This window comes from Asparagus officinalis, chromosome 5 (assembly GCF_001876935.1).
Source record: "Asparagus officinalis chromosome 5, Aspof.V1, whole genome shotgun sequence".
In the NCBI taxonomy this organism is placed as follows: Eukaryota; Viridiplantae; Streptophyta; class Magnoliopsida; order Asparagales; family Asparagaceae; genus Asparagus; species Asparagus officinalis.
Genome location: NC_033798.1, coordinates 124,758,655 through 124,786,583, shown reverse-complemented (window position 1 = coordinate 124,786,583; position 27,929 = coordinate 124,758,655). Strand labels below are relative to the sequence as shown.

Here is a 27,929-nt window from a genome sequence, read left to right as displayed (position 1 = left end):
AATATCCATCAAAGAAGAAGAAGAGACATATATGCCTCTTCTCCCTTTGTCTTTCTTAGGACCAAAAATAGGTGATAATGGGAGGGAGCACTTTAATTCAATTTTGAATTAAATGGACAAATGGGTAAATATGATGTTGATATATAGAGAGATTTATGATGGTTGGGAGAGGTAGAGGCTACCGTTGACCTTAGTTTCATTGTAGCCATCAACTTTGAATATTGTTAGTCCACCCAAAAAAAGTGTATATATATGCCATGCATATCTTGCATCCTTAAGTAGGCTCAATGATTCGTTTTATATACGGATAAATGAGAAGAATTGACTTTCGCAAGGAAATTTTATGGACAGAAAATGCAATTTTTATGGAGTTTCCTCTCGTTAATTATCTGCTTGTCGGCAGCCGTCCAATTCAAAATTATGACATGATTTAAACAAAAAATAAGACCTACGTTAAAAATTTTGTTCACTTAATCAGTCATACAGAAAAACTTTTTGACCTTTCGCGTGCTAAAACATTAATCTCTCGACCATAGACTTCAACATAAAATATCTTTGATGGAAAGAAGAAAGTAAATTATTTTAGTTTAATTCTAACTAATTAATAACAAGGAGGGATAAAAGGTTGTAGTCACAGCTAGAAAGTCATACTTGCTATAATTCTGAAGAAATTAAAAGCCATCATGAAATGTACTTAAAAATCAGTAGAATCTTTTGATGTTTTATGTAAGGGCCTGTTTGTTTCGCATAAAATTGAGCTGAAAGTGAAGGAAAGGCCCAATTTGAAAACCGATGCTGAAAATTCTGTCAGTTTTTTTCATTTCCGGCTGTTTGTTTCGTTTTGAGCGGCGAAAGAAAAGGGAACTGAAAATGGTGATTTGCATAAAGTTTCTTTCCGTCCCCAAAACGCCGATTTTGGTGGAAAGTGATTAAAGCTCTTTTTTCCCCTCTCCTTTCACCCTAGGGTTCTGATCACCGCGTCGTTCCTTCCCTCCATTTTCTCCTGCCTCCTGCTCTCGCTTCCACCCCGATTTCCCACATCAACTTCGCACCGCTTCCTCTTTCTCCAGCTCTCATTCTCACTTCTTGATGCCATTCTCCTGTGCAAGCGAGCTCGATCTTCATCCGTTTTGAGCTCTTGCGATCTTGCGATCGCTGTTCTTGAGATCTTGCGGTTGATTTGGGGATTTGAAAGAAGTTCGTTGTTCTTGAGATCTTGCGGTTGATTTGGGGATTTGAAAGAAGTTCGTTGTTCTTGAGATCTTGCGGTTGATTTGGGGATTTGAAAGAATGCCGCTGTTCTTGAGATCTTGCGGTTGACTTGGGGATTTGAAAGAATGTCGCTGTTCTTGAGATCTTGCACGCTACTCAGGTAAAAAAACTTAAACGCCTTTTGTTCTTGAGATCTTCAGCTCTTGCTCCGATTTGAGCACTATTTTTTGCTCCGGTTTTGAGCTCTGACATGTGGATTTTCATGGTCTGTTTGAGCTTTGATCTGTTTGAGCTCCGATTTTGGGCATTAATTTTATTTAACTTAATATATATGCTCTGGTTGCTTGCCTCAACTATTGATCTGAGTTCATGCTAACATGAATATTAGTAGCAATTTCTGATAATTATTTGCGTAAAAACAAATTAGTAATTGACTATGTTATTTATCATGAATGAAGGGCACAGTTTGCAAATTTTACCATGCTTAAACAACCTCGTGGTCTGTTTGACTATGTTATAAATTTTTCCAATATTAGTAGCAATTTCGTGGTCTGTTTGACTACGTTATAAATTTTTCCATGCAAATTTATCATGAATGAAGGGCACAGTTTGCGTAAAAAGAAATTAGTATAGTCGAAAAACATTTTATTTCTTTGAATGATGGGAAAATGAATCAATTTTTATGGTTAGAAACTCCTTGTCTGCATTCAATTAGTTGATAGGTTCATAGTTATGGACTTTCTTGTCCTTGAGCATGGCCTTTGATTTTTGATGAACTGAATACGAACTAAGAAACAAATTGAAAAATTAATTTGAAGGCAAACATTAAATGTGATGACAAACAATAAGCGCTAAGTGTGTAAAATCTCTGATAGCTCATTTTAGTGACTTATTAATGACATTCTTCTCTATATGTACACATATTGTAGTTACCATTCTTCTTGGCCTAGGGATAAGAAGAGAAAAATATGTATTTTTAATTGTGGGTCATGAAACAGGCTTGAAGTCATCATATTAAACAATGTGACCTGATTTTGTCTGCATTAGTTTCCAAATATATTTTTAAACCCAAGTCTAATAACATTATCTTTTAATTTTACAAATAGGACATTAGCAATATAATTAAACAACCATCTTTGTTTACTGTTACTATCTGCTTTAATATGCCGTTTGTATTTTAGATGGATGGTGATCTCGATGAAGAGACCGTAGTTAATATGTGTTCGGGTGATGTACTATCTGTCTTGGTTATGGTTATGGTATTCATGAGGAGAATGCAAAGTAGACGTAGATCTATATGTGCAGGTCCTAGTGAAGAGAAAATAATACAATATCAAAATAAAAAACAACACATGGATCGCATATATAATGGATTTAGTGATAGTTGTGTCAACTATGTTAGAATGCGAAGTGGTGCTTTTATGAAGCTTGCAGAGATATTGAGGAGCAATGATTTATTGCGAGACTCAAGACATGTTACAGTGGAGGAGCAACTTGCTATGACTTTGAATATTTTGGGGCATAAAACTAAAAATCGAAGTATTAAAGGAGCAACTAGCTAATTATAACAATGCTTGTATAATTATTTTTGTATGTAAATGAGCGTAATTATTTTTGGATAGTCATGTTGCTAGATGATTGCTCATCATTTTGCCTAACAACTATGGTACATATATTAAACTTACATTTGTACAAAACTAATGCTACTACCTCTATTTTCATGCATCTCAGTCGTGGCTTTACATGTTAAATTATAAAGTTGGTATGCTAATGCAAACTTGTTTGACAGGTTTACAAGTGGGGTTCTATAATGATTTCCCCTCGATGAATTAAAGTTAAAGAGGTATTCATTTTTTGTGTTATGATGATGGGCTTCATTGTTGGATATATGCAACTAAAGTTTATACTAGTAATCAATTGGCGAGGCAGTATATGCAACCAACATTGCTATTATAAACTTCATGGCGAGGCATATAATGAAGAAAAGAGCTTTTTCTGGGCACATTTTCTATAATTTCTTTTGAGCTTTGGTTTGATTTCCATCTTGGCTTGTTTGGCCCTTTTGAGCTCAGTTTTTGTGGTTTCCTTTGTCTACCTGACATGTTGCAATTGGTGTTTGTTTGGCCTCATGTTGCTTGGCCTTTGTTTCAGTTGTGTTTTTTGTGGTTTCAGTTTGTGCTTTCCTTGGTTGCAGCCTCTTGTTGCTTGGCCCCTGACCCTAAATTGTTGTGTTGGCCTTTGGTTGGCCTTTGGTTAGCCTGGATTTGGTGTGTGCTGTTTTCATTTGTGCTTTTTTGTGGTTTCCTTTGTCTACCTGACATGTTGCAATTGGTGTTTGTTTGACCTCATGTTGCTTGGCCTTTGGTCAGCATGGTTGTGTCGGCCTTGGTTTCAGCTCTTAGTTGTGTTGGTTTGTCGTGCCAAATGTTGGTTGTTTGGCCTTTGGTCTTTGGTTGTGTTGGCCTTTGGTTGGCCTTTGGCACATCTTGGCCTTTGTTGCAATGGTTTCAGCTATTGTTTGTCCTTTGGTTGGTCAGCTATGGTTGGCCTTTGGATTCAGTTGATGCTTGGCCTTTATTTCAATTTTGTGCAGGTTTATTGTACTCTCTGCCTTGGTTCCAGCTCTTGGTACTATTATGTGTTGTTGGTCAGCTATGGTTGGCCTTTGGTTTCTTATTGATGCTTGGCCTTTGTTTTAATTTTGTGCATGGTTTCAACCTGCTCTCGGCCTTGGTTTCAGTTCTTGGTTGGCTTTTGGTTGGTATGCATATTTTGTGTTATGATGATGGGCTATTTTTAAGATATGCAGCCAAAGTTTATAGCAACAATATATTGGCGAGGTAATATATTGCAGCCAACATTGCTATTTATAAACTTTATGGCGAGTCAGATAATGAAAAAATAGCCTTTTCTGAGCACAACTATGATGATGGGTGGTAATCTTACCATGGTGAACACAATCAAGTTTTCTTGATTTTTTTAGTTTGAACCAAACACTAAAAAATAAGGGAATCTATTCACACATCAATTATTTTCTTCTTTTTTTAAGTTGAACCAAACACTAGAAAATGATGTAAAGTACTTTCACTACATATTTTTGGGCGAAACAAACACAAGAAACATTTTTCAGGAAAGTGAAGGAAACACAAGAAAGTGAAGGAAAGTCATCTATAGAAAGTGAAGGAAACGAACCAAACAGGCCCTAAGTGACGTTTGGTTTAAAATTGAGAAAGTGAACAATTTTTGGTCACTTGGGATGTTGGTTTCAGATGGACTCAGTGATAAAAAGCCAAAAAGTAATTTTCAATGTATAGAGAAGAGAGATTGATTTCAAAAGTATTTTCCGTTGCAAAAAATTGAAAGCCATGGACAAAAAAAAATTAAATAGTGGAAATAATAATATTTATAAATTGGATAACTAATGTACGGAGAAAATTTTCAATAAATAAATTAAAATAAAGCTAAATTTATAGTAAATACCATGATTCCTATTGCTTGCTTATAAAATGCCATGAACTATTTTCCTTCATCTAATTATAGAGCCCAACAAAAAAAAATCAATGTAGTTTTTGTAAAAATAGCTTAAAGTTCATGATAGTTTTCTCAAACTTGATCATTTGAAGAATAGAATTTTTCGTGGAACTTGACAAAGATTATTATTGGCATATCTATTCCTCTATACTCCAAAGAGTACTGTTTATGCCACAGTAAATACTAGGACAGTAAACCAAATCTGGCCTCTCTGCTCGAGATTACTGTTTATGCTACAGTATTTGCTGTAGCATGTAGCATAAAACAATAATCGTATATGCTCCTCAATACTTGAAGTTACTATTTATGCTATAGTATTTTACTGTATCTTAAATAGTAAAGCAAATCAAATATATTAAAACTTAGATCATTTTTTAAGTATAGAAGAGTAGATATAATTTCTAAAGTAAATGTATTAAAATTTGGATCATTCTTTAAGTATAAAGGAGTAGATATGATTTCTAATTTTAAGCATATAATAATTAAATCAAATGTATTAAAACTTAAAGAGAGACAAGTTCAAAATACAGTGCTTAAAAAAATAAGCACACTAGTTAATTAGAAAGAGAAGAAAAGATGGTTGCAATTGAATTGACACTGTAGGTGTAAATTTTGATCTCCCGAAAATAGGGAACTTCGTTTGTATTGATAATAACAGCTTATTACAAACTAATAATCAAATGTTTACAACAGAAGCGGAGGGAATGCCCTCCTTGTTTAACGTGGGTTCCTCGGTGGCGATAGGACGCCTCGCTCGGTGCTCGTGCCGAGTCTGCTTCCCTTGGACGATCCGATCGAAGTTGCTGCCGGAGCTTCAGTTCTCAAATGAGGGAGCCTTTGGCAAAGGTCCAGGTTCAACCTTTGGGAGATTAGCCAGCAGAATATGCAACAACCAATCCCCCTTTCATGCTGGCTGAAGATGGGTTTTAATAGGCAAGGGATGACATGGGCCATCCCTTGATTCATGGGATTTGACCACTAATAGAGGTGAGGGAGACAGCTTGACTGCTCCTTGAATTATGAGATGTGACCACACGTCGTTCAGAGATATCCTGCTGTTCACCTGCAACAGGAGCGGTCATTCGAGGAGCCATGTTTTACATCACGTCACTTAGGAATGGGAAAGCCCCTCCTCGTATGCGTGACAGCGGCTGTCAGATACTCGAGTGGATATGGCCAACTCACTGAGCGTCGGCGGCCCTCCCTTCTGCTTGGACAAGTGAGGTAAGCTGAATTTATGAGGGTGCAGGCTGTTTCGGCGCCTGTCCGCTCATTCGTACTGTGGACGGCCATCTGACGGACCTGGAGTATTGTGCCCCCCTACCCTCACATCACGGAAAATAAGAAAGGTTTGTCCTCGCGAGCTTGGGACTGCAGGCAGACTTGGGTCTGCAGGCAGACTTGGGTCTGCGGGCGAACTTCGAGGGATTTGAGGCTGCAGGCGAATTTCGAGGTGCAGGCGAGCAGGCAGACTTGGGTCTGCAGGCGGATTTGAGACTGCAGGCAGAGCTGGGGATTGCAGGCAGACTTGGGTCTGCAGGCGGATTTAGGACTGCAGGCAGACTTGGGTCTGCAGGCGGATTTGCAACTGCAGGCGAAGCTGGGGACTGCAAACGAACCTGGGTCTGCAGGCGATCTTCAAGCTGTTAGGCGAGTTCTATAGCATGGATCGAAGAATAGCCCGTAACTTTCAAACCGTAAATCGGAATTGGACGAATTATATATGAAAATCGCCTATCTCGACGAGATGGAGCCATCCGAACCAAGCCAAAGGCTTTGGTTCGCTTCCCCCATTTCGCCAAATTCCTTACGGTTTGGGAGATATCTGCGTTTTCCCCTTTTTCTGCTATTTCGGGCGAGGTTTTAGCAGTTTTGTTCTGAACTTCTCTGATAAGGATTAAAGGCAATTTTTATTGCCTACAGACACATCGCACACTATATTGTCTAAATAGCCCTTGATCTTATAATGTGAAAAGAAAAGAAAATAGGATACAAAGAAAGGAAGATGGTGTTTTTTATTTATAAACACAAAGTTCTATCCTTATTTGTTCTTAAGCCCAAAATTCTATCCTCATTCTTAAAGGATTGAAAGTCTATGATTTTGTAATCCCAAATTAATATGTAGAATGTCTATTGTTATTTTTTAATATAATACAAAGTTTCTATATCCTATCCGGGACAGATCTTGACTATACACTAAGGGCATGTTTGGATGGGGTATTTTGCCCCGAAAAGTGGGGGAAAGCTGTCAAAAAACTGCCATTTTGACAGCTTTCCTCCCACTTTTCGGGGCAAAAAAACCCATCCAAACGGGCCTTAAGGGGTTGTTTGTTTGCATAAGGGGGAAGGGGAAACCCTGCCAAAATTGTTAGTTTTGACAGGCTTTCTTGCAAAAATGCCTTTCTAGAGGTTTTTTGTAAGAAAGTCTATCAAAACTGACACTTTTGGCATGCTTTCAACCCATTTCCCCTCTAAAAAAGACAACCAAACGCGCCCTAAACTATGGAAAATAGCAATATAACACGTTGGACATTCTATTGGCTAACAATTGTCAAAAATATCTTTATGTTGCTGGCAGAAACAAATCGTTTTAGTATCTCTTCGTTGGAATATAAAAAATCACAGTCAAAGGACTCATAACTTGAAAATTCTTATATATTATGAATAATGCTAACTAAATTATTCTCTTTCAAACTATATTCTTACATTACAACAAAGAAGAGAAGTGTATCATGCCACAAACTCCAAGTAACGCCAATAGTCACGAAAAAAGGTGCCTTGCGTGCAAATCTCTTTTCATGAAAAAGCAATCTTAGACGAGATATTCACGTGTAATTAAATTTAGACAATTTTGTTTGTTAAAAGAGTCTAAGATTCTATGTTATGCCCTAATTAAGTACAGGTATTTTATTAAAAAAAAAACATCCTTAAACTCATTCATTGCATGCTTGCGCAAAAAAAAAAAAAAAAACCATATCAAAAGATAATAGAATTCGATTCGTCGGCAAAGGGTTATCAATTTTTTATTATAGTCAATATACAAATAAAAATATATGCTGAGTAGAGGAACATTGTAAACTACAAAATTTTGCCAGTAGTACATCCAATTCGTAAGGATCCACAAATAAAAGGTGATGGACTATCCGGTCCAAATCCTTTCATAGTACCCTACGAAAAAATCCTTAACAAATAGCAAGTCCTTTTTGTCCTAATCACAAAAAATCAAAACCTACCTTAGTAGGTACTACGTTAACAACGGTCCCCCCCCGCCCCCCCCCCCCCTAATTAAACAAATAACAGGCATTCTCATGCCCCTTTTTTCCTAGCAACTTCCTTAGGATCCCTTATATATTTTATTTAATCGTCCTATGTTACTTTACTTATTTTTGGTAAGTACTATAACATGCAGATGACACGTTGACATAATAATTATTTGTGTTATCAGCTTGTTAATTAGTTTATACATTTTATACCAATAATGGCACGTAGAATTACTCAGTAGTACTATGCCCCTCCCCTAGGTTGTCGTCACCGATGAGTTCATCAACCCTTATTATATATTGAGCTTAATTAAATCATAATTAGCGGACGACTAATGGTGTTTTAACTAGTTGTTTAGTTGTACGTGATTAAGCACGAGCGCCGCGATGGAGGTTTGGGGTATTTGATTTCATGGGATTCGGTGAGAGATTAATGTGGTCGACGTTTGTACGTTAGTTGATGATTCTGGCAATAATAGAGCGAAAATATTGATTAATGTAGGTTGTAGGATTAAATAGCATTATTTTTAAGGAAGCAATACTGATACTTTGATTGTACTTCCTGTCTATAATATAAATAATTTGCAAGGCACATGTAACTTGCTGTGGGAATATTTTTAAAAATAATGTTAGAGGCATACCACCTACCACAACCCCAACCACACTCCCCCCTCTTATTGCTACAGTAAACCAGGCCCCACATGAGATTTTAAATTTTTTAAAATCCTATGTGGGGCCCGGTTTACTGTAGCATTAAGAGGGGGGAGTGTGGTTAGGGTTGGGGTTGTGGTGGGTGGTGTGCCCCTAACACCACTCTATTTTTAATTCCCCGCTTTTTTTTTTTACTTAGGGGCTGTTTGGTTGCACACTTTTTGAGAAAACTTTTTTCAAAACATCTGACAATGGCAAATTTGTAATTAAAAGTTTTCCAGAGATTTCTGTAAATTGTGTTTGGTTAAACAAAAAATTTACAGAAATATTTTCTATAAAATATCAAAACCTACCAAATTTTACAAAAAACAATTTCCTCTCAAAATAAGAGGAAATCACTAGAAATCTGACACATACCATATTTAATTAAAAACCTACCAAATCTTGTTATTTTCTATAAAGTTATGAGCTATTTTCTTGTTTTGAACCAAACAAGCAAAGTACAAAAAACAAGAAAATTGGTACTTTTTGATTTCTCAAAACTTTTCCTATAATTTTTTTAAGAAATACAAGGAAATCATATTTTAGATGGAAAATATTTCCTATAATTTCTAGAAATTGAACCAAACACCCCCTTAGTTTATTTTATTACTTCTATGGTTGTCTTAAATTGTTAAATATGCAAATTTTTTAGTAAATGGAAAGTTTCATGTAGGACTCAATTCTTTGTTTTTAGTAAAATTTAATTACGAGAGAAGAGAGAGAAATTTTGAATTAGTAATAAGCTTGTGTATCATTAGATTTCAAACTTCAAAATATCCCAGGCAAGTCCCAGCTTGATCCAGTTAATAATTGATCAAGTCCTCACCTAAACCCTAGCCCTCTCAGTCCAGTCAAGTAGCCCATACAACAACGTACTCTGACCAGTGCACATAAAAAAAATATAACTTATATCGTAATTAATTGAAGAAAAGAGCTTTAGTATTTATTTTTATTTAAACTAGTATAATATACGTGTTTTTGAGCATGGACATGTTGTTGTATTTAATATTATATTATTTAATAAATTATATATAAGCATTAAAAGATTTTTTATTGCGCTATGATTAAAAATTTTAACTTATACTAATATTAGTACTTATACTATTATTAACATACAGTTAATAGTTATTTAAAATTTTCTATTATTATATTATTAAACAATTTATTTAGGAGTATAATTATTAAATAATAATATACTCATTAGTTTAAGTAACACTATTGATATAATTAAACCAATTAAATTATTAAATATTTATGTCATGTACACATTTTATTATAATTTCTATTAAAAAAGGAAAAATTGCCTGCTAGGCCCCAAAATCCAACTTTCAATGTGCGCCCAGCCCCCCCCCCCCAACTTTCAACAATGTGCTGCGGCCCTTTTTTTGAAAAAAATATGTCCAGGCCCCTCTCCTCAAGTTCCAATGCAACCTCTTCAAAAATCCCGATGTTACCCCTCCCCTACACCCACTCCTCCTCCTCCGTTCCTCCTCTGCCCCCAGCTCCCGCCCCCGCCTTCCTCCCAGCTCCGCCTCCCTCCCCATCTCCGCCAGTCAGCCGCCATCGCCTCTCTCCCCCGCTCTCTCCCTCCCCGCTCGGTCTCCCTCCCCTCCCCCGCCTCCCTCCTCCACCTGCCACTCCCGCTGCACCTCCCCCTACACCTCCCTCCTCCTCCCCCGTTCGTCCTCTGCCCCCCCCCCTCCCTCCCCAGCTCCGCCTCCCTCTCCCGCTCCGCCCCGCAGCGCCCTTCCAAGCACCTCCCCTCACGCCACCAGCGCCTCCCAAGCGTCGTCGCCTCCCTCCCCTCCCCCTCCTCCCTCCCCCGCTGCACCTCACCCTACACCTCCTTCCTCCTCTGCGCCTCTCTGCCCCTCCCCCCTTCGCCGCCAATGCCGTCCCGAGGAACTTCGCGTGGCCGGCGGCGATCATGGTTATTATATTAACATGTTAACTTTTACGGTTAACATGTTAACTCATAACAGTTAACATGTTAACCCTAAGAGTTAACATATTAACAGTAAGAGTTAACATGTTAGCCCTAAGAGTTAACAGTTAACCGTAAGAGTTAACATGTTAGCTCTAAGAGTTAACATATTAGTCGTAAGTGTTAACATCCGCTGGCATGAGAAAGAGAAGGGTAAAATTAGGATTTAAGTCAGATGACATATCTAATCATGAGCTGGTATGTCTAATCATCTGTTGGCATGAGCTGGAATCATGATGAATGGGCCTGGACATAATTTTTTCAAAACAAGGGGCTGCAGCACATTTAAAAAAATATGGGGGGGCTGGAGCACATTGAAAGTTGGATTTTAGGGCCTAGAAGCAATTTCCCCATTAAATAATGGTAATACTTTTTAATATTATATGACTTTATGTTGTAAAGAATATTACCTTGTTTGATAATTAATATCAAATAAATGGTGTAATAAAAAATTGGATGGTACGTATAAATTAAAAATACTATTATTTAGAAAAAGTAGTTTCTATAAAAATATTGGATCCTTAAAATATATGAGACATTTACTTTCCAACAAAAAAGTGCATAACTCATAAATTTTAAGGATCCAATATTTTATTGCACTATGTTCATAATGTCCAATTTTTATGTCTAAGACGATATTATAATATCGTAAAGGGTACTAATCGTTATAATATAAAAATCCTAATTATACTATTATTAATAATTATAATTATGTACAATATTTTATTAAATAAATAATTTTACTATTTCATCACAATTAATAATTATTTTATAATAAATTATAATATATTTATTAATTTTATTATCATTATAAATTATTAGTATATTCTAGCGAGTGTCCAAATATTTTGAAGAAAAGAAGAGAAAAATATATGTCTCATAAATTTCAAGGATCCAAATTTTTTTATATAAATTAATTTTCTAAAATAAAAGTATTTTTAACTTATAATGTCCAAATTTTTATTACTAATATGATATTAACTATCGAACAATGTAATATTCTTTACAACATAAAGAAATAACCCTTATTTATACTATTATTAATAATTATAATTATGTGCAATAATTTATTAAATGAATGACTTATATTATTTTATATAATTAATAGTTTTTTATAATAAACTATCATATATTCATGAATTTTGTTATCATTATAAATTATTAATATATTCTAGTGAATAACCAAATAATTTGAGAAAATGAAAGGGTGCATAGTTAATGAGAGGTTATGGATCATTAGTTTTGTAATTAATGATATAATTTGAGTTATTAAAAATTGAGAGGATAATAAAGGAAATCAAAAGTTTTGACATGAGTATTTTCTTTTATAAAAAATATAGATATAAAAAAGGTTATTTCATATATGTGTTTTTTCAATATTAGTCTCCACAAGTCTTCCATACCTTGATATTTGTTCCCCACATATTTATATTTTGAATTAGTCCTCAAGTCGTTGTATTCAAAACTACTCCCACAAATCTAAATATTTTAAAATTAATCCCCAAATCATATATAAATATTTTGAAATTAGTCCCTCTACTTAGCATGAGGTTCAAAGATTTGGGGGGGACTAAGTTCATAACATTTATAATATTTTAGGGACCAGTTTAAAAATGTACAGATTCTGGGGACTAATAAAAAATATGGGCGACGTTGAGGACTGAGTTTTTAAATTAAAAAAAGTGGGGGAAAAACCATATGAAGAACTAGGAAGAGCCCGTGATCAGCCTCGTCCAGCTTCCATTATTAGAAAGCGCTGAACGATTGGTCAGAAGCGAAAAAAATGCGAAAGGTTTGAATCGAAAGCTTCGCTGCGGTGACGGGACCATCCGGTGAACGTAGCCAATGGGAACAGTTGCTTTTAGCTGGTGGGAGCTGGGAATTGATTCCGAGGACGGCGGTGATTGGTTGGCGGAGGACGGGAACTTGGTGGTCCTGTTGCTTGCTCCCGTACTCTTGGATTGGACTTTTCTGGTAACTCTTTCCTTTTTCCTACTGTTGCCCCCCTTCCCCTTTTTGATGGCGCCCCGGGTTGGGCCTGGCTCCGGTGGGGCCCACGCCCTGCTTTCCTTCAGTATTTCTTTTGACTGAAATGCCCTTCGTGTATTCTTTTTTATATTTGTTTTTCTTGGGCTAAATTTTTTTTTTATAGACATGGAAAATAACAATGATGGAGTGTTTTAGGGGTTGTTTCGTTGCTCCATTTTTTTTATGGAAAATAAAGAAAAACTCAAAAATATAATGTCCACATAATCTTTTCTAATATAGATTTATTTTCTTTGTTTAGTTCACTTCTTGAAACCAAGAAACACCGAGAGAAAAAAAGGATGTCACGATCACTCGTTGTATGATGTGAGTCCTATTCAAGGATACACATTTCATGGGTTTTGGTGAGGAAATCGGAGGAAACCATGCTTTGATGATTTCCATCTCTATTTTCCTTTTCTTTTATTTACAAGAAACCGAACGAACATGCTCTAATTATACTGGTTTGTGTATGTATTATTACAAGCCTCCACTTATTACCATATATCGCAATATACAATAAACAAAAATCTTTATCGAATACGTTTGAATTAGTATGCCTCTTAAATGGATAAATAATACTGTAATATTGTTCAAGAATTTTTTTATAGATTCTCATGAACTTAATGCGGGTGTTTCTTTAATCAGAACAATAAAGGTATAGAAGCTCGAGTGGTGTATTATCAATAATAGTAGGTAAATATTAAAGGCAGAAGAGGAGGAAGGACCCATTGCAACTTGCAACAAGGATCTTTCAACTACAGTATCCTTTCTCTAGATCTTCACGTATAAATGCACTGTTGCTTGTAATTTCATTGCTGTATAATTTTATAAAATCAAGTAGATAGAAGTGAAACATGTGAAACTATGTTAGGTATACCGACCAATCTATAATGGGATTAATCTATAACTTATACTCTTTGTATAAAATGTCATACTTCTTTGGACGCGTATATCATTGGCCTATATTAACTATTAATTAAAACATTTTAGTCTTATATCTGGACGAACTATAAGATAAACTTTCCTTGTTCTTGACACAAACAAGAGAACCATAACAAATCTCAAATAGCATTTAGATGTCAGTACAAACCTTTTACCTGCAACTAGATTGAGTCTCAACAATAAATATTTACGGAGGTCAACTTAAGTGGACAAGAGGCCTTTGTCCACCAAACTTTCTATCCACTTATATAATGTCTCTTCATATCTTGTATGGATCCTTAGGTATCATCTCTTCATATCTTGTATGGATCCTTAGGTATCATCAATGGATAGGAAGTTTGGTGGATGGTCCACTTAAGTTGACATAAGAATTTCTCGATATATATGTTCTTAATAAATTTGTTTTGTTGGAACAAAATATATTTTCATGATTAAAAAAAAAACAAGCAACCTTTACTTCCAAGACACATGACCTCTTTTTAATTGGCCCCACATCCTCCTATGATGTAAAAAATACATCAATTCTAGCCCAATGCAAACCAAATATGAACTTGTGTATCTAGACTCAAATAACAAAATACTTCCCTTCCTCACAAAACAAAAGAGAAAAAGAAAATCTAAACCACAAAAGGAAATAGTAAAGAGTAAAACCCTCAAACTCTCAACAAATCCTAAAAAAGACCCACAACATACAAAAAAGCAACGCGTAGCCAAGACAAGCGATAAGAAAAGGAAAGGCTCATGTGGCAATTAACTACTAATAATGGCAACAAAGAGACTAAAGTAAAAAAAAAAAAAAAATCCTAGAGGGGAGAGGATTTAAACGGGGAAGGTGAGGAGTCACACTCTCCTCCTTTGGAAACGGGGAGACACATGGATCATGCTTTTCGATTTGGTTAACGTGGGAGAGTAGAAATAACCAAAGAGATTCGGATGCTCCTCATTATTTTTCTGTGGTTTTTTCTGTATAAACCCAAATCTTTGCCCTAATTTATTTTTCAACCCACTTTCTCTCGAAATCAGTTTCAAATACAAAATAACATACTGATCTATTTTACACGTGTCATTCGTTAGTGTTTTCGCTATTTTTTGTCTAATTAACTATGTTTATGTTTAAGTTGCTATATTTTTAATGTAAGTCGAAATGTTCTTCATTAAATTGCATCAAACCCTCTCATCTATACTTTAGCAGTACTTGCTACCTCTCAACTATTTCACCAACTGTTAACACCCCTTGATTCATATGGGAGATGGGGTTATCCGCAATTTTCCTTTCCAAATATGGAATTCATGGAATGTAAGTGCTAGTAATATAGTTGAGGGGGTGATAAATGTTACTAAAAGCTTAAATCAAAATTAAAAAAAAAACCCAGTAAACAGAGTGTATATACATAATTGGATTTAAAATAATCGAGTACAATATCGTTTAAAAATGATTTAGAAAGTGGGTGGGTTCAAGAACAAGTAAGGATAAACTTTGGGTTTAGAAATGTTTAAAAAAAAAAAAAACCCTATTTCCCTTTCTCTTTTATTGCCCTCTTTTATCTTTCTATCCCATTTATAAAGATCAAGGGCTATTTAAGTGAAAGTGAAGCATAAGCAATGAGAGAGCGAACACCGAGGAGAGAGAAAGAAAGAGATCAAATCAAACTAGAACAAGCTTTGCTTCTCTCTCTCACGTCCTAGGTTCTCAGCTTTTACAAGAAAACTAGAAGAGGAGAGCGAACCAAAGAGAGACGACAAAAGGGTATTCTCCTCTTTGTCCCTGGGGACGGGAAATACCAAAAAGCTGAGATCTTGATGACACAAAAGCTCTGCATTTGAGAGCAAAACAAGGCAAGGGAGCTGCTTTAGTGGAAAGGAGTGATTTTGGTGGGAAATTTGGATGTGGGATCTGAACGGATCGCCGAAGAGAATGGGGGATCCGGTCACCTTCCAGTTTTTCCCAGTCAGTGAGCCGGCGGAGGACGGGATCCAGGGCGGTGAGATCACCGCAGTTGCTCCTCGGGCCCACTGGGCCGGTGTTAAGTTCGTGGAGAAGGCCGCTGACGTGTCGCCGGCGGTTAAGAAGAGCCGGCGGGGCCCACGGTCGAGGAGCTCGCAGTACAGGGGAGTTACCTTTTATAGGAGGACTGGGAGATGGGAGTCTCATATTTGGTTAGTTTCCAATTAGCTAAAAAAGAAAGGGGGGGAAAAACTTTATTTTGATTGGTTGGTTGTTGATTTTGATTTTTTGGGTTTGGTTTGTTCGTAATTTTTGTAGGGATTGTGGGAAACAGGTTTATTTAGGGGGTTTTGACACTGCTCATGCTGCTGCTAGGTATATATATATATATTTTTTGCGATTTTTTTTATCTATATAATTTTATATGAAGTTAAAATTAGAACTCAGTGAACTGAGCTGTATTGGTTTATACCTGGAACAGAGCTTATGATCGTGCTGCGATCAAGTTCCGAGGAGTGGAGGCTGATATAAACTTCACTTTGAGTGATTATGAGGATGATCTGAAACAAGTGAGTGAATTAAAAACTGGTCTTTTTTTTGGGCTTAGATATGTGTAATTTTGAAACAAAATTTTAACAGAGTGGAATTAATTGATTTTAACGTTTGCAGATGGCCAACCTGACAAAGGAGGAGTTTGTTCATGTTCTTCGTAGACAGAGTACAGGGTTCCCGAGAGGGAGCTCTAAGTATCGAGGTGTCACATTGCATAAATGCGGGAGATGGGAGGCGAGAATGGGTCAATTCCTGGGCAAAAAGTAATTCATTTATTGATTTTGTGTTAAATTTATAGACATTTATATCATCTAACTCTAATCTTTTGTTTTTGACAGATATGTCTATTTGGGCCTATTTGATACAGAAGTTGAGGCTGCAAGGTATAAGATTTTCTCTATTATTAATGGGGTATTATATCGATATTTCTATTATGAAAACTTACTGTATTCTGTGGTTTCAGAGCTTATGATAAAGCTGCAATCAAGTGTAATGGGAAGGATGCAGTGACCAATTTCGACCCTAGCATCTATGAGAGCGAACTGAGTTGCAATGGTGAGATACCGATAGATGTTTATATATCATTCAACATTTTCGTGTCATAAATGTTGTTGGTTAATGTTTCTGGTAATGTTGTAGGTAGCCAAAGTGATCATAATCTTGAGCTGAGTCTGGGAAGCTTGAGCTCGAAGAGGACTAGTGTCGAGCCAATGGATGAAGAAGGCTCTGTTGGAATGGATCAGAGAGCGCCAATGGATGAGTTCGATTGGAAACGCAACACAAGGCCAAAGGTATTATTAGTTCTACATCTCTGGGCTGATCATTAATATACATCAAATAGTAAGTGGCGATCACCTGAAACCAAAAATAAATTATGCAAATGAGCAGCAAAGTTTCAATCAGGAATAGATACTGCAGAGCAGTGAAAGTAGCAATACCTGGAAATTAGTGACTACCACAAAAGTTATTTTGTAAGCAAGTTTCAGCGGCTTTTCCTAGTTAGAACATCTATTTTCGAATACCATTAGATGTTCTTCATGTTTATTAGTAATCTTTTCCTTGAGTTCTGAACAGGAAAGAATGAACACTAAAAAAATTTAATCATTTTTACCTAATTACTGATAGAGGGCAATTTCATGTACAAAGAACATTCTTTTTGCACAGGTGGTTCTATTCTAATAACTTGTCAATCTAGCAATTTCTTTTAATTTGATCTATTTCTTTCCTTCCCCCCTCTAATATATCGAGAAGCTAAAGCCAGAATTGAGTACTCAAATAGCATTCAGGCCTAGTGAGACAGTCGAGTATCCTCTGTCGATGATCATCAACTCCACCCCAGTGATCAAACCCTCTGATCTTTACCAAGTGGGTTACTCCCATGTAGTAGAAAATCATTCGAAAGATCAATTTTATTTGATCTCATTATATTATTGATTTCATGATGCAGTTTCCAAGCAATAACGATATATCTGTCACCGGAGGTGGAGGCCTTTCTTTATCAATAGGCAGCGAGCAAACCCCTCTCTCTTCAAAACTGCTCGCCGCAAATACTGCAGCATCATCAGGATTCCCGCCACAGTTAGTGAAACCAACTCCTATTTGGTTTGGGCTTCAGTCTCTCATGAGACCGAGCTAAGTTGTCTCTCTCTTCTGCAGACAAATTGCCAGGCTATTGGCATAATTTTGTTGCAAATGTAGCCACCACTGAAATGGGAGGAGCTCTTCTTTTACTGTTATTTGATGAGAGTGGTGGATACAAGAGAGTAGTTTCAGAGTGTAGACGCTTTTCTTTTCAGTTTATTTTAGTTGACGATTTCTAATTCTCAATTGTGTTTTTTTTAATGGTGTTTTTCTTCTTGGTGCACGTACGTAATTTTGTTTTATCTTGCCTTCAATTCATATAAAGTTGCTGACATATCAAAGAGAGGGAGAATCATAGAAATGGGTAATCATGGGAGAATCTTATTTTTGCTTGCTCGTGTTCTCAACAATGTACTGGATACTAACTTCAATTATTAAAGGTGTTAGTCTTTGCTCCTAAGATTGACAGACTGTCATACTTCGCAAATAGTATTTGGATCAAATTTTGGTCTTATACTAATTTTCTTGAGATATGGATCTGCAAAACAATTTTGAGTTCATGACTAGTTTTCCTAACAAATTTTCTTTGGAAATGAATAAGAAATTTCGGACACATTAATTTGGATCAGGCAGTTATTTGTACTATATCCACTATTTCAACGGAATCCTAAGGATTAGATGGAAGCAAACATGTCCTAAGTTTTTGAAGTGACATTTTTGTACACTTCTCCCGAGTTCTTCGCAAATCTAAGATGCTTTAGCAGTAGGACTCTATCAAGACCACCATTATAAGAGTGCGGTGCTTTACATCATAGATTGAATATGCACAATGTTGGGGTCCGAGGAAATCCACGCAAACACTGAGAGAAGGTCACACGAGATCAAAACAATGGCACGAACACAAACAAACGAATTTTACGTGGTTCGACAAGTTGCCTACGTCCACGGGGCAAGAAGGGGATGTGTTTTCACTAATAGAGAAGGAAGAGTACAAATAGAGATTACAAAATCACTCAAATCTCTCAAACAAAACTCTCTAATCTCTCAAACAAAACCCTAAACCAATAGCCCAGAAAAACTCTCTTTTCTGTACTCAAAACAACCCTTTCAACTGCTCCAAACCTTAAAAAGCGTGGTTGCTATTTATACCAAACAACAAACCCAAACCAAACAGAAAACCAAAATTAGGCCCAAACCCAACGCGCGGTCGACCGCACTTGACGCCGCGGTCGACCGACCAGAACGATAAAAAACCAATAAATCGATTACAGTGTTTGGCGGTCGACCGCCAAAATCGTCGCGGTCGACCGTCATCAAGTCCAGAAAGCTCCCTGAGGTTGTGCACATTTCCGGTCGACCGCTCCAAAGCTCGCGGTCGACCGACAAGCATCCAAAACTCTGCCTGCTCTAAAAAATATTGTTCTTCTCTAATGTTTTCGCCGTTTCTACAATTCTTCACTTCGACGAAGTTTTTCCAAAACTGAGCCGACACCAACCAAACCAAACGTCCCACTTGTTGCGTCTAGTACGAAGTGGAATCAATCCACGACAACAGACTCAATCCACAACAAGTCGAGAACCCAAACGAGAATGCGAACAATCTCCAAATGTCGGTATCAACTCACCAAACCGGCTGCATCAAAATGACTGCCTACGTATCATCTTACGCAAGGAATCAAGCCACACATAGTTCATCAAATGGCCTCCAAAGACCCTCAATCAACTAGAAGGATTCTCAATCCTGCATGAATATCACCAAAAAATCTGCAGCTGATAACTCTCTCACTGGCCTCAAAGTGAAACGAACTAAACACCTTCACCTGAGGTGAACCAACGGCCATAGTCAAATCCGAACCGTGTCTACATGCTGCACTCGAATCAACAAACTCATCATCTACATCCACACCAATATGATCCCCAATCTGTGTACCTCAGTTGGAATCCCAAACGATAAAGAATGATCTGGAGAACGTGGAGTAATCTCCATCCAACGTGGAGTAGCATCACTTTCCACCCGCTGTGATATTCCAATGATCTGTCCAACATCTCCACCTGCTGAGAGTCAAAAGTGACATACCTACCCAGAACAATATCAGAGTCCCATAACTGATAAACAAACACGCCTCTAAATCCTAAATGTGCACTCGGATCAAATTTTACATTTTTGATAAAATTTCACATCCTCGATGTGACTATATACTGGGCATCCAAATATCCGAAGCAATCCAAAATCTGAAGCAGCTCTACCAGATCCAAATACTCCAAACGTAGCAGTCGGTAACCTATGAATAAGATGACTCCAATATGTCAAAGCCTCATCACCAAAACTCCTCTACAAAACACTGCTCGACATCAAACACCGATCTTCCTCCAGCAAAGAACAACTCATCAAATCTGTCATCTCATCTCGTTGCCCCAATGTTTCTTTTCCAATGAAGTGTCTCACTGCTTTGAGCTAGGTACAAATGCGGAAAATGACCCCTCTTAAACTTCCTATCAAAATTAGAACGAAGTATTACATTTCTGCCTATACACTTTTTCCACCTGTTGTTGACTACTAGGACTTCACTCCAACGGGACTTGGTTGTAACCCATAAATGTCTAGAACAGTCCTCAACACAAGAAACTAAATACCTATTGTTAGACCCTAGAGGGGGGGTGGGGGGTGATTAGGGTCTTATGCTAATCTAATCCGATTTAAATGACAATTAAAACTAATTCAAATATATTCTTGCAAGATAGATATACAAGAGTTATAAGCAAGAATAAGCAATATGAATAAAGAGATATATCCTATATGATAAATACATGTAAGGATATATAAACTAGCACAAGATGATATATCCTACCAAAGAGATATACAATATAATATATGCAAGGATATGTAAACTAACACAAGGGTAAACAATATGAACTAGATAGTGGATGATAAAAATAATGAGCTATGGACAATGGCGACAATAAATATAAACAAAAGATTAAGTGCGCCAAAGCAAACTCAAACACACGATATGATCACGGAGTTCGGACCTTCCGTCCTACGTCTCCGCTCCCCTCTCCCGGGGAGAAATCCACTATCAAAATCGGGTTTTCTACGCTCACCCGAATAACGTTTACAACCACACTATGTCGGTTTTCAACGATCACCGATCAACGTATACACTCACTCACAATGTCGGTTTTCAACGTTCACCGATCAACATCCACTCCTCACACTCGGTTTTCTAGCTAACCGAAAACTTTACAATCTCACAAAGATAACAAATGATTTGTTCTCTAATACAATGCGAGAACTCAATTAAAGCTTAACTCAATGTTATAATTTCTCATAACCCTAATATACTATGTATGTAAATACTAAAAGCTCATGTGGGTGTGTGTAACAATGAGAATAAATAAAACAACTAAACTCAAATAAAATCTAGCATATAGAAATTATGAATAAAACAATAAATAGCTAGAAATAGAGTTTAGGAATTCTTCTTTGAAAACCAAGATGGATAGATGGATTAAAAGGAAGCTCAAACAATGTAGATGATCTCCTCCACTTGTGAACCAGCCAAAACAGCTTTAAACAAAACTTAAACCCCTGTTAAAACTTTTATAAACTTGTTTAAAACATCCCATTGGTTACTGAGATAGAAGGGGGTTTGGGGGTTTTTATAGGAAGAGGAAGCAACAGCAAAAACCCCAAGGGAAAAGACCAAACAGCCTAAGAATCAGAAATCTGATTCTGTACCAAAAAATCCGTTGGGATAAAAGAAACTCCAGAGAGTTCGACGGTCGACCACGGTGGTCGACCGCAAGGAATTCAGCTTGACGGTCGACCATGGAGGTCGACCGTGAAAGTTTCTGCTACCCACTATGGAAAAGACTCAGGCACGGTCGACCGTGGCGATCGACCGTGAACTGATATATGAAATTTTACAGTTTTGAACAGTTTTCTGATTTTAAAACACTATTTAAAAATATCAAATAAATTCCAAAAAATATAAAACTTTGGGGAATGATTGTAGACATGATAATAAACATGCTACAATGATTGGTTTCTAAAAAGGACTTCCCAAATGAAAAATATCATTATTTTACAAAATAGTCCAAAACATGAAAATGTAAACATGTGAATTTTGACATTTTGGCTAAACCATGTTTTGAAACTTTGCGCAATGATTATGTAGACTTAATAAAATATGTATATGATTATTGTTAAGTCCAAAAACTAAGAATACAATATTTTTATAAATACAATAGAAAATAAAACATATGAGTATGTATATGAAAATATATTTGTTTCATATCTAAGTAGTTAAACCAAATCATAATAATAAATATGAAATATGTAATTTTATATTTGTAAACATGAAAACCCAAAACCATGCATGTATATATATAATTATATATATACATAGAAACCAAATACGTGTGTGTATATGATATTGAGCTTAGAGTATCTAACACACATAATATAAAACCTAAACTAGATTACCCAAGCCGATCTTGATCTTCAATAAGCTCGACTTGGTACACTTGCGGATGAAGCTTGAACTTGATCTTTAACTTTGAATTGCGTAGGCTTCACTCCATAATTCCGCCAACCTCCATTGGATATGATCGTGAATGCGCAATTCCTTCCATTCTCTAACTCGTTGTTTACCTAAAATAAATACGAAAGCACAAACACTAGACAAACAATATTAGATGTAAATTGTTTATAAATCATCATCAAAATAAGAAGGCCAACACCTATTACCTCCCAATGATGCCTCCTTGGAAGGCCCCAAATGCCTACGTGAACACCATCTAGAAGATCCTTCGTTCGATGAATAGAAGTACCAAACCCCACCTCGGTCTTCTTGCTCACACCAACATGTTCACAGAACTTCAATCTGTAGGTCAAGACACCTCTCACCAATCCATGCACGGTATCAACACTCGAATATCCCAGTCTCAAACGCCACAGTCTAGCCAAATCAATAGAAGTCGTCAGTTCTCCACCTATCATCGTGCTCCTAATCAAAAGTAAAAATTATTCTTCCTGACGTCCTTCATCACAATCATAGACCCTAATGTGACCTTTAGAGATGCATCCTCTAAGATCACTCTATAGCCTGCTGCCTCCAAAACTCCAAGTAAAATGATGTTCTTCAAAAACTACGGAATGAACCTCACTTCCTTCAACTCCCTAGTCACCTCGTCACACATCCTGATCCGAACTGTACTAATACTACCAATAGGGTATTCATGATCATTACCAATGAGCATGACATCCCCTCTTTCCAACTCCTCAAAGCTGGAGAACCAATCATTCCTAGGGCAAATATGATATGAAGCACCTGAATTCAACATCCACTCCGTAGAGTCAGCGTCACAAACTGACGGTAGTGCAGGGCATGAGTAGCTCGAAGAATCCGAATTTGAATTGTCGTCACTAACTTTGGCAACATTCACCTCTGAAGCTTGTATAGCTTTTTCCTTATTCTTTCCGGCTTGATCTATCAACTTTGGGCATTCAGACTTTCAATGTCCATCTTCTTTACAAAATACACATTGATTCCTACCAACTGAAGGATGTGCTCCTCTAGACTGCGACCTCCTACTTCGGTTTGGACTCTTCTCTCTTGCGACCAATGCCTCCGCTACTGTATCAATCGAAGACTTCTTGTCTTTCTTCCTAAGCTGATAGTTCACAAGAGCAGCGGTGACCTCACTATACGAAAGAGATTCTTTCCCATTAATAAGAGTAAGAACGAATGTCTCATATTCCTCGTCAGGCAAAGAACTCAACAACAACAATACTTTGTCCTCATCTTCAATCATAACATCCACATTCGTCAAATCCGTAAGAAGCTTCGTGTAGTGGTTCATGTGATTACTAATCGAGATTCCCTTTTTCAATTGGAAACGATAAAACCTCCTCTTCAAATACAAGCGATTCTCAACACTCTTTGTCAAATAATAGCTCTCTAGAATCTCCAAATCTTCTTTGCCAAAGTCTCATTGATCACATCATGCTTTATATCTTGAGTTAGACAAGACCTAATCATACCACACGACGTTCGATTTATCTTCTTCCAAACATTTTCTTCAATGTCGTCCGGTTTCCTGTCCAACTCCAAAGTATCCTCCAAATTTTGCGTGTTGAGCGCATCCAAGACTTTACATCTCCATAAACCAAAATTGCTCGTGCCATTAAACTTCTCTACGTCTATCTTCATAGAGTGAATATTCAAAATTTGGACGGTCTTCATGCCAGAAGTACTACCCTCAACTCATTCTTTCCCAGCCATCTTCCTTAACAAACCAATGCGGAGCAAACTGAAAGAAATAGATCCAAACTGCGAGAAAGATAGATTTTTACCTCCAACTAAAACCCTAATAAGAGTCTCCAAAAGATCTCACCCCCACACAACGGAAGACAAGATCCATAATAGTAAAAATCCTACCTTTATCACCAACTGAAACTCTAGACGAGCTTCCAAAGCGAGCTACTCATCCACCAATCCCCAAGCGTAGCTTGGGCTCTGATACCACTTGTTGGGGTCCGAGGAAATCCACGCAAACGCTGAGAGAAGGTTACACAAGATCAAAATAATGGCACAAACATAAACAAACGAATTTTACGGGGCAAATGGGGGACGGGGCAAAAAGGGTATGACACTTGACGCCGTGGTCGACCAGACAGAACGACAGAAACCAATAAATCGATTATAGAGTTTGGCGGCCGACCGCTAAAATCGTCGTGGTCGATCATCACCAAGTCCAGAAAACTCCCTGAGGCTGTACACATTTCCGGTTGACCGCCCCAAAGCTCGCGGTCGACCGACAAGCATACAAAATTCTGACTGCTCCAAAAAATCCTGTTCTTCTCCAATGTTTTCGCCGTTTCTACACACAATTCCTAAACTAATTCTTTAACTACTCGTGAATGGTTTATATTTACCCATTTGTATGGAGTGTTTTAATATAATCTTTACTCATGCGTTAGCCCATGGAAAATTCGTGTAGACATAGTAAGCCCAAAAAATATACAGGTTCGTGCTAAAGACTTCCACATTCTGGTCCATGGGATCAAGACATCTCATCTCTTATTAGACTCAAAAGAATGCAATGAAGTTATGAAGCTAAGTTCACTGAATATGCAACGTACTTATTTTTAAAAAATATGCAACGTACCTTGTTAAACTTGAAGAGCATGTCAAGCTTGAAGTGCAATTTCACTTCTCCCATAACAAAAGCTGTTTCAGGCTTTTTTTGATAGTGGAGAGGAATCTAAACACGATGAAAAATGATAGATAATGTGATTTCTCTTAAATGCATTTGATTGATATTCATGAAGGTGTAGAATTGGCGAGAACGTTGGAGAAGATCAGAAAAATAAAGCAGACATGCATTTGAACGCTTGCCGATCGACCCCGAGACAAGCTGCGGTCGACTACAAGCGTGCACAAGTATAGGGCAAATTTCGGAGCTTTGTCCTGTCGACCGCGGCGATTTCTACGGTCGACCGCTAAACCCTGTAATTGTTTATTGGTTTCTGTCGTTCTAGCTGGTCGACCGCGGCGTCAAGTGCGGTCGACCGCGCGTCGGGTTTGGGTCTGATTTCGGTTTTCTGTTCTGGTTGGGATTAATGTTTGGTATAAATACAAACACATTTTAAGGTTTCTGGGGAGCGGAAGAGGGGTTTGTTTTGTGCACAGAAAAGAGAGTTTTTTGAGCAATTTGGTTAGGGTTTTGTTTGAGAGATTTGAGAGATTTGTTTGAGAGATTTTGAGTGAATTTGTAATCTCTATTTGTACTACGTGGTTTGGCAAATTGCCTACGTCCACGGGGTAAGAAGGGGATTGAGTTTTCATTAATAGAGAAGAAAAGTACAAACTGAGATTACAAAACACTCAAATCAATCAACTAATCTCACCAACAAATCTCTTAATCTCTCCAAATAAACCCTCAAACAATTGCTCAGAAAAACTCTCCTTTTTCCGTGCTCCAAATATCCCCAAACCAATCTCCAAATAAAGCCAAAGAAACCCTAATTCGTATGTTGGTATTTATAGCAAACACCAAACCCAATAAGACCAGGAAACACAAAATAGGCCCTGACCCGATTGGCGGTCGATCGCCCAAAGCTCGCGGTCGATCGTGATTGAGCGACAGAGACCAAATTCGCCTGCATGGTCTTGCGGTCGACCGCGCCAAATCCAGACTTCTACTATGGCTTGTGCACGTTCGCGGTCGACCGGCCTTGCGCCGCGGTCGACCGCGCAGCACCCAAAACGCCTCCTGCGCCTCCAAACATGTTCTGATCCAAAATTTCTCGCCGATTCTACAATTACAGAGAAAGTAACCAGAGTTCACCGTGATCCCACGCACGCCGAGAGCCTCTTGTGTGGGAGTAACTGCATGAGCTAAACGCCGTCCAAATAGCTTTGTTTTATTAACGGGGAGTTTCAAGGCCGAAATAACCTCCCAAATCTTGGGTCTGATAAATTTTTGTGTATGCCTCGATCCATTAAAACCACCGCGAAGATATCACACTAAAACTTTCCCTTGAGCCAGCAAGCCATATCAATCTATCATTAGGCAACGCGTGCGACAATGTTAATTGCTCTCAACATTTTAAGGCCTCATCCCTTGCAAATATATCCATTTATCTCCCCATACCTTTACTGATTTTCCATAATTCCCACCCGCCATTTTTTTTGCTTCCCACAAACTTTTCCATGTAAAGCTGAAGCTATAGAAGGACAAATTGAGGATGAAAAAAAAAATCATTAGTCAGAAAATATTTTGATTTTAATACAGCATGAATGAGAGACCCTTGGATTTGCTACATAATTCTCCTTACTTGCTTGGCAAGCATTGCCAAATTAGATGCATTGAAGCCTGTAAACCCCATACCCCCCATCTTTTTTGACACGACGCGACCATTGCCAATTAAACCACCACTGAATCCTCCGTTTGCCATATCGTTGCATCCGCAAAAAATTAGCAATCATTGAATTTAAATCATATATATCGATCAATTTTTTTGGGGTAGCTAAAAACAACTCATAATATACGTGCGAATTGCTTGTGCCACAGTCTTAATGTATATTTTCTTTTCCAGCCTTGATACTGAGTGCAGCATGTATGACCTCTCTAGTTTGCTTTGGAACATTTTTGGTGAAGAATAAGGCTGATTTTACCAGCATTTATTAATTGGTCGGATGTCAACTCCTATACATTGAGCAAATGTTTTGGTGTAGGATGCTTAATCCGAGTTGGAGTCTATTTAGATTAGGAAATATAGATTAGGAAATAACTTCAATTTTAGAGACAAATTAGATTAGGAAACAAAATCAATTTTGATTCATGATTTGTTTCCTCTATTATAAGGAGTCTTTTTAGGATAGAATTTAACCTTTTTTTTGTAATTCTAGTCTTACTAGGAGTCTTATTTGATACTTTTTATTTTTGTAATTCTAATCTTACTAGGAGTTTTATTTGTTTTTCTATTTAAGAAGAGTCATGTAACCCCAAAGGAGAATAACTTTTCATCAATAAAATTTCTCTTTTTAATATTTTCTTCGTGGATTCGAAGATCGTTCTTTGTGGATTCAGAGAACACCCTTGGTGGATTCCGAGGTTATCACTTCCGCGCTGCGTCATGCTTGAATCGACTACAATGAGAAAGTGAGGCTTCAATGGAAAATACGCTGTAATACGTGAACAAAAGATGGGATGCTGGTGGGATACTTCTACAAATAGAGAGACATCTTAATGATCGATTACTGCTAGCTATATTAAACAAAGCCGTGAGACCTTCTGAGCATAATAAAAATAGATAAGGAGACAGACGATCACCTTGTGAAATACCTCTAGACGTTGTAATATCTCGATGTGCAACTGAACACAAGACCGAGGGAGATGCAATTCATAACCCACGATACGCACCCCCTACCAAACCCCCAATCGCTCTATCTATCACACGCCTTGCTCGTATCAACTTTAATAGCCATGAGTACCCTTTTCCGACCCTGTTTATTTTTCGAATAGTGAAGGGACTCGTACGCCGCTACGCTCTGGTCAACAGGAATAATATCAGGGAGAACATATTTCAACCGGTTAGCCATCACCTTTGAAATGATTTTATGAATGACAATGCGAACATTGACGGGTCTAAAAGTCATTGATCATCTGTGAATTTTTTTACTCTTCGGAG

At 37.4% G+C, this 27,929-nt stretch overlaps 1 protein-coding gene across 1 annotated transcript; it reads left to right on the top strand.

Annotated features, from left to right (window-relative positions):
* On the top strand, window positions 15,231-18,030 carry LOC109841125 (floral homeotic protein APETALA 2). Its single transcript, XM_020409994.1, has 8 exons — window positions 15,231-15,807; window positions 15,914-15,970; window positions 16,077-16,164; window positions 16,265-16,410; window positions 16,486-16,530; window positions 16,611-16,702; window positions 16,787-16,938; window positions 17,595-18,030. Exons 1-8 carry the CDS (start codon window positions 15,536-15,538, stop codon window positions 17,781-17,783), a joined length of 1,041 nt encoding a protein of 346 aa, XP_020265583.1. The 5' UTR covers window positions 15,231-15,535; the 3' UTR covers window positions 17,784-18,030.

Excerpts from the sequence above, each read along its gene's own strand:
- LOC109841125 (XM_020409994.1), top strand. The coding sequence starts at position 15,536 with ATGTGGGATCTGAACGGATCGCCGAAGAGAATGGGGGATCCGGTCACC. Across the intron at positions 16,165-16,264 it reads ATGAGGATGATCTGAAACAA|ATGGCCAACCTGACAAAGGA; the intron begins GTGAGTGAATTA and ends TAACGTTTGCAG. Across the intron at positions 16,411-16,485 it reads GGTCAATTCCTGGGCAAAAA|ATATGTCTATTTGGGCCTAT; the intron begins GTAATTCATTTA and ends TGTTTTTGACAG.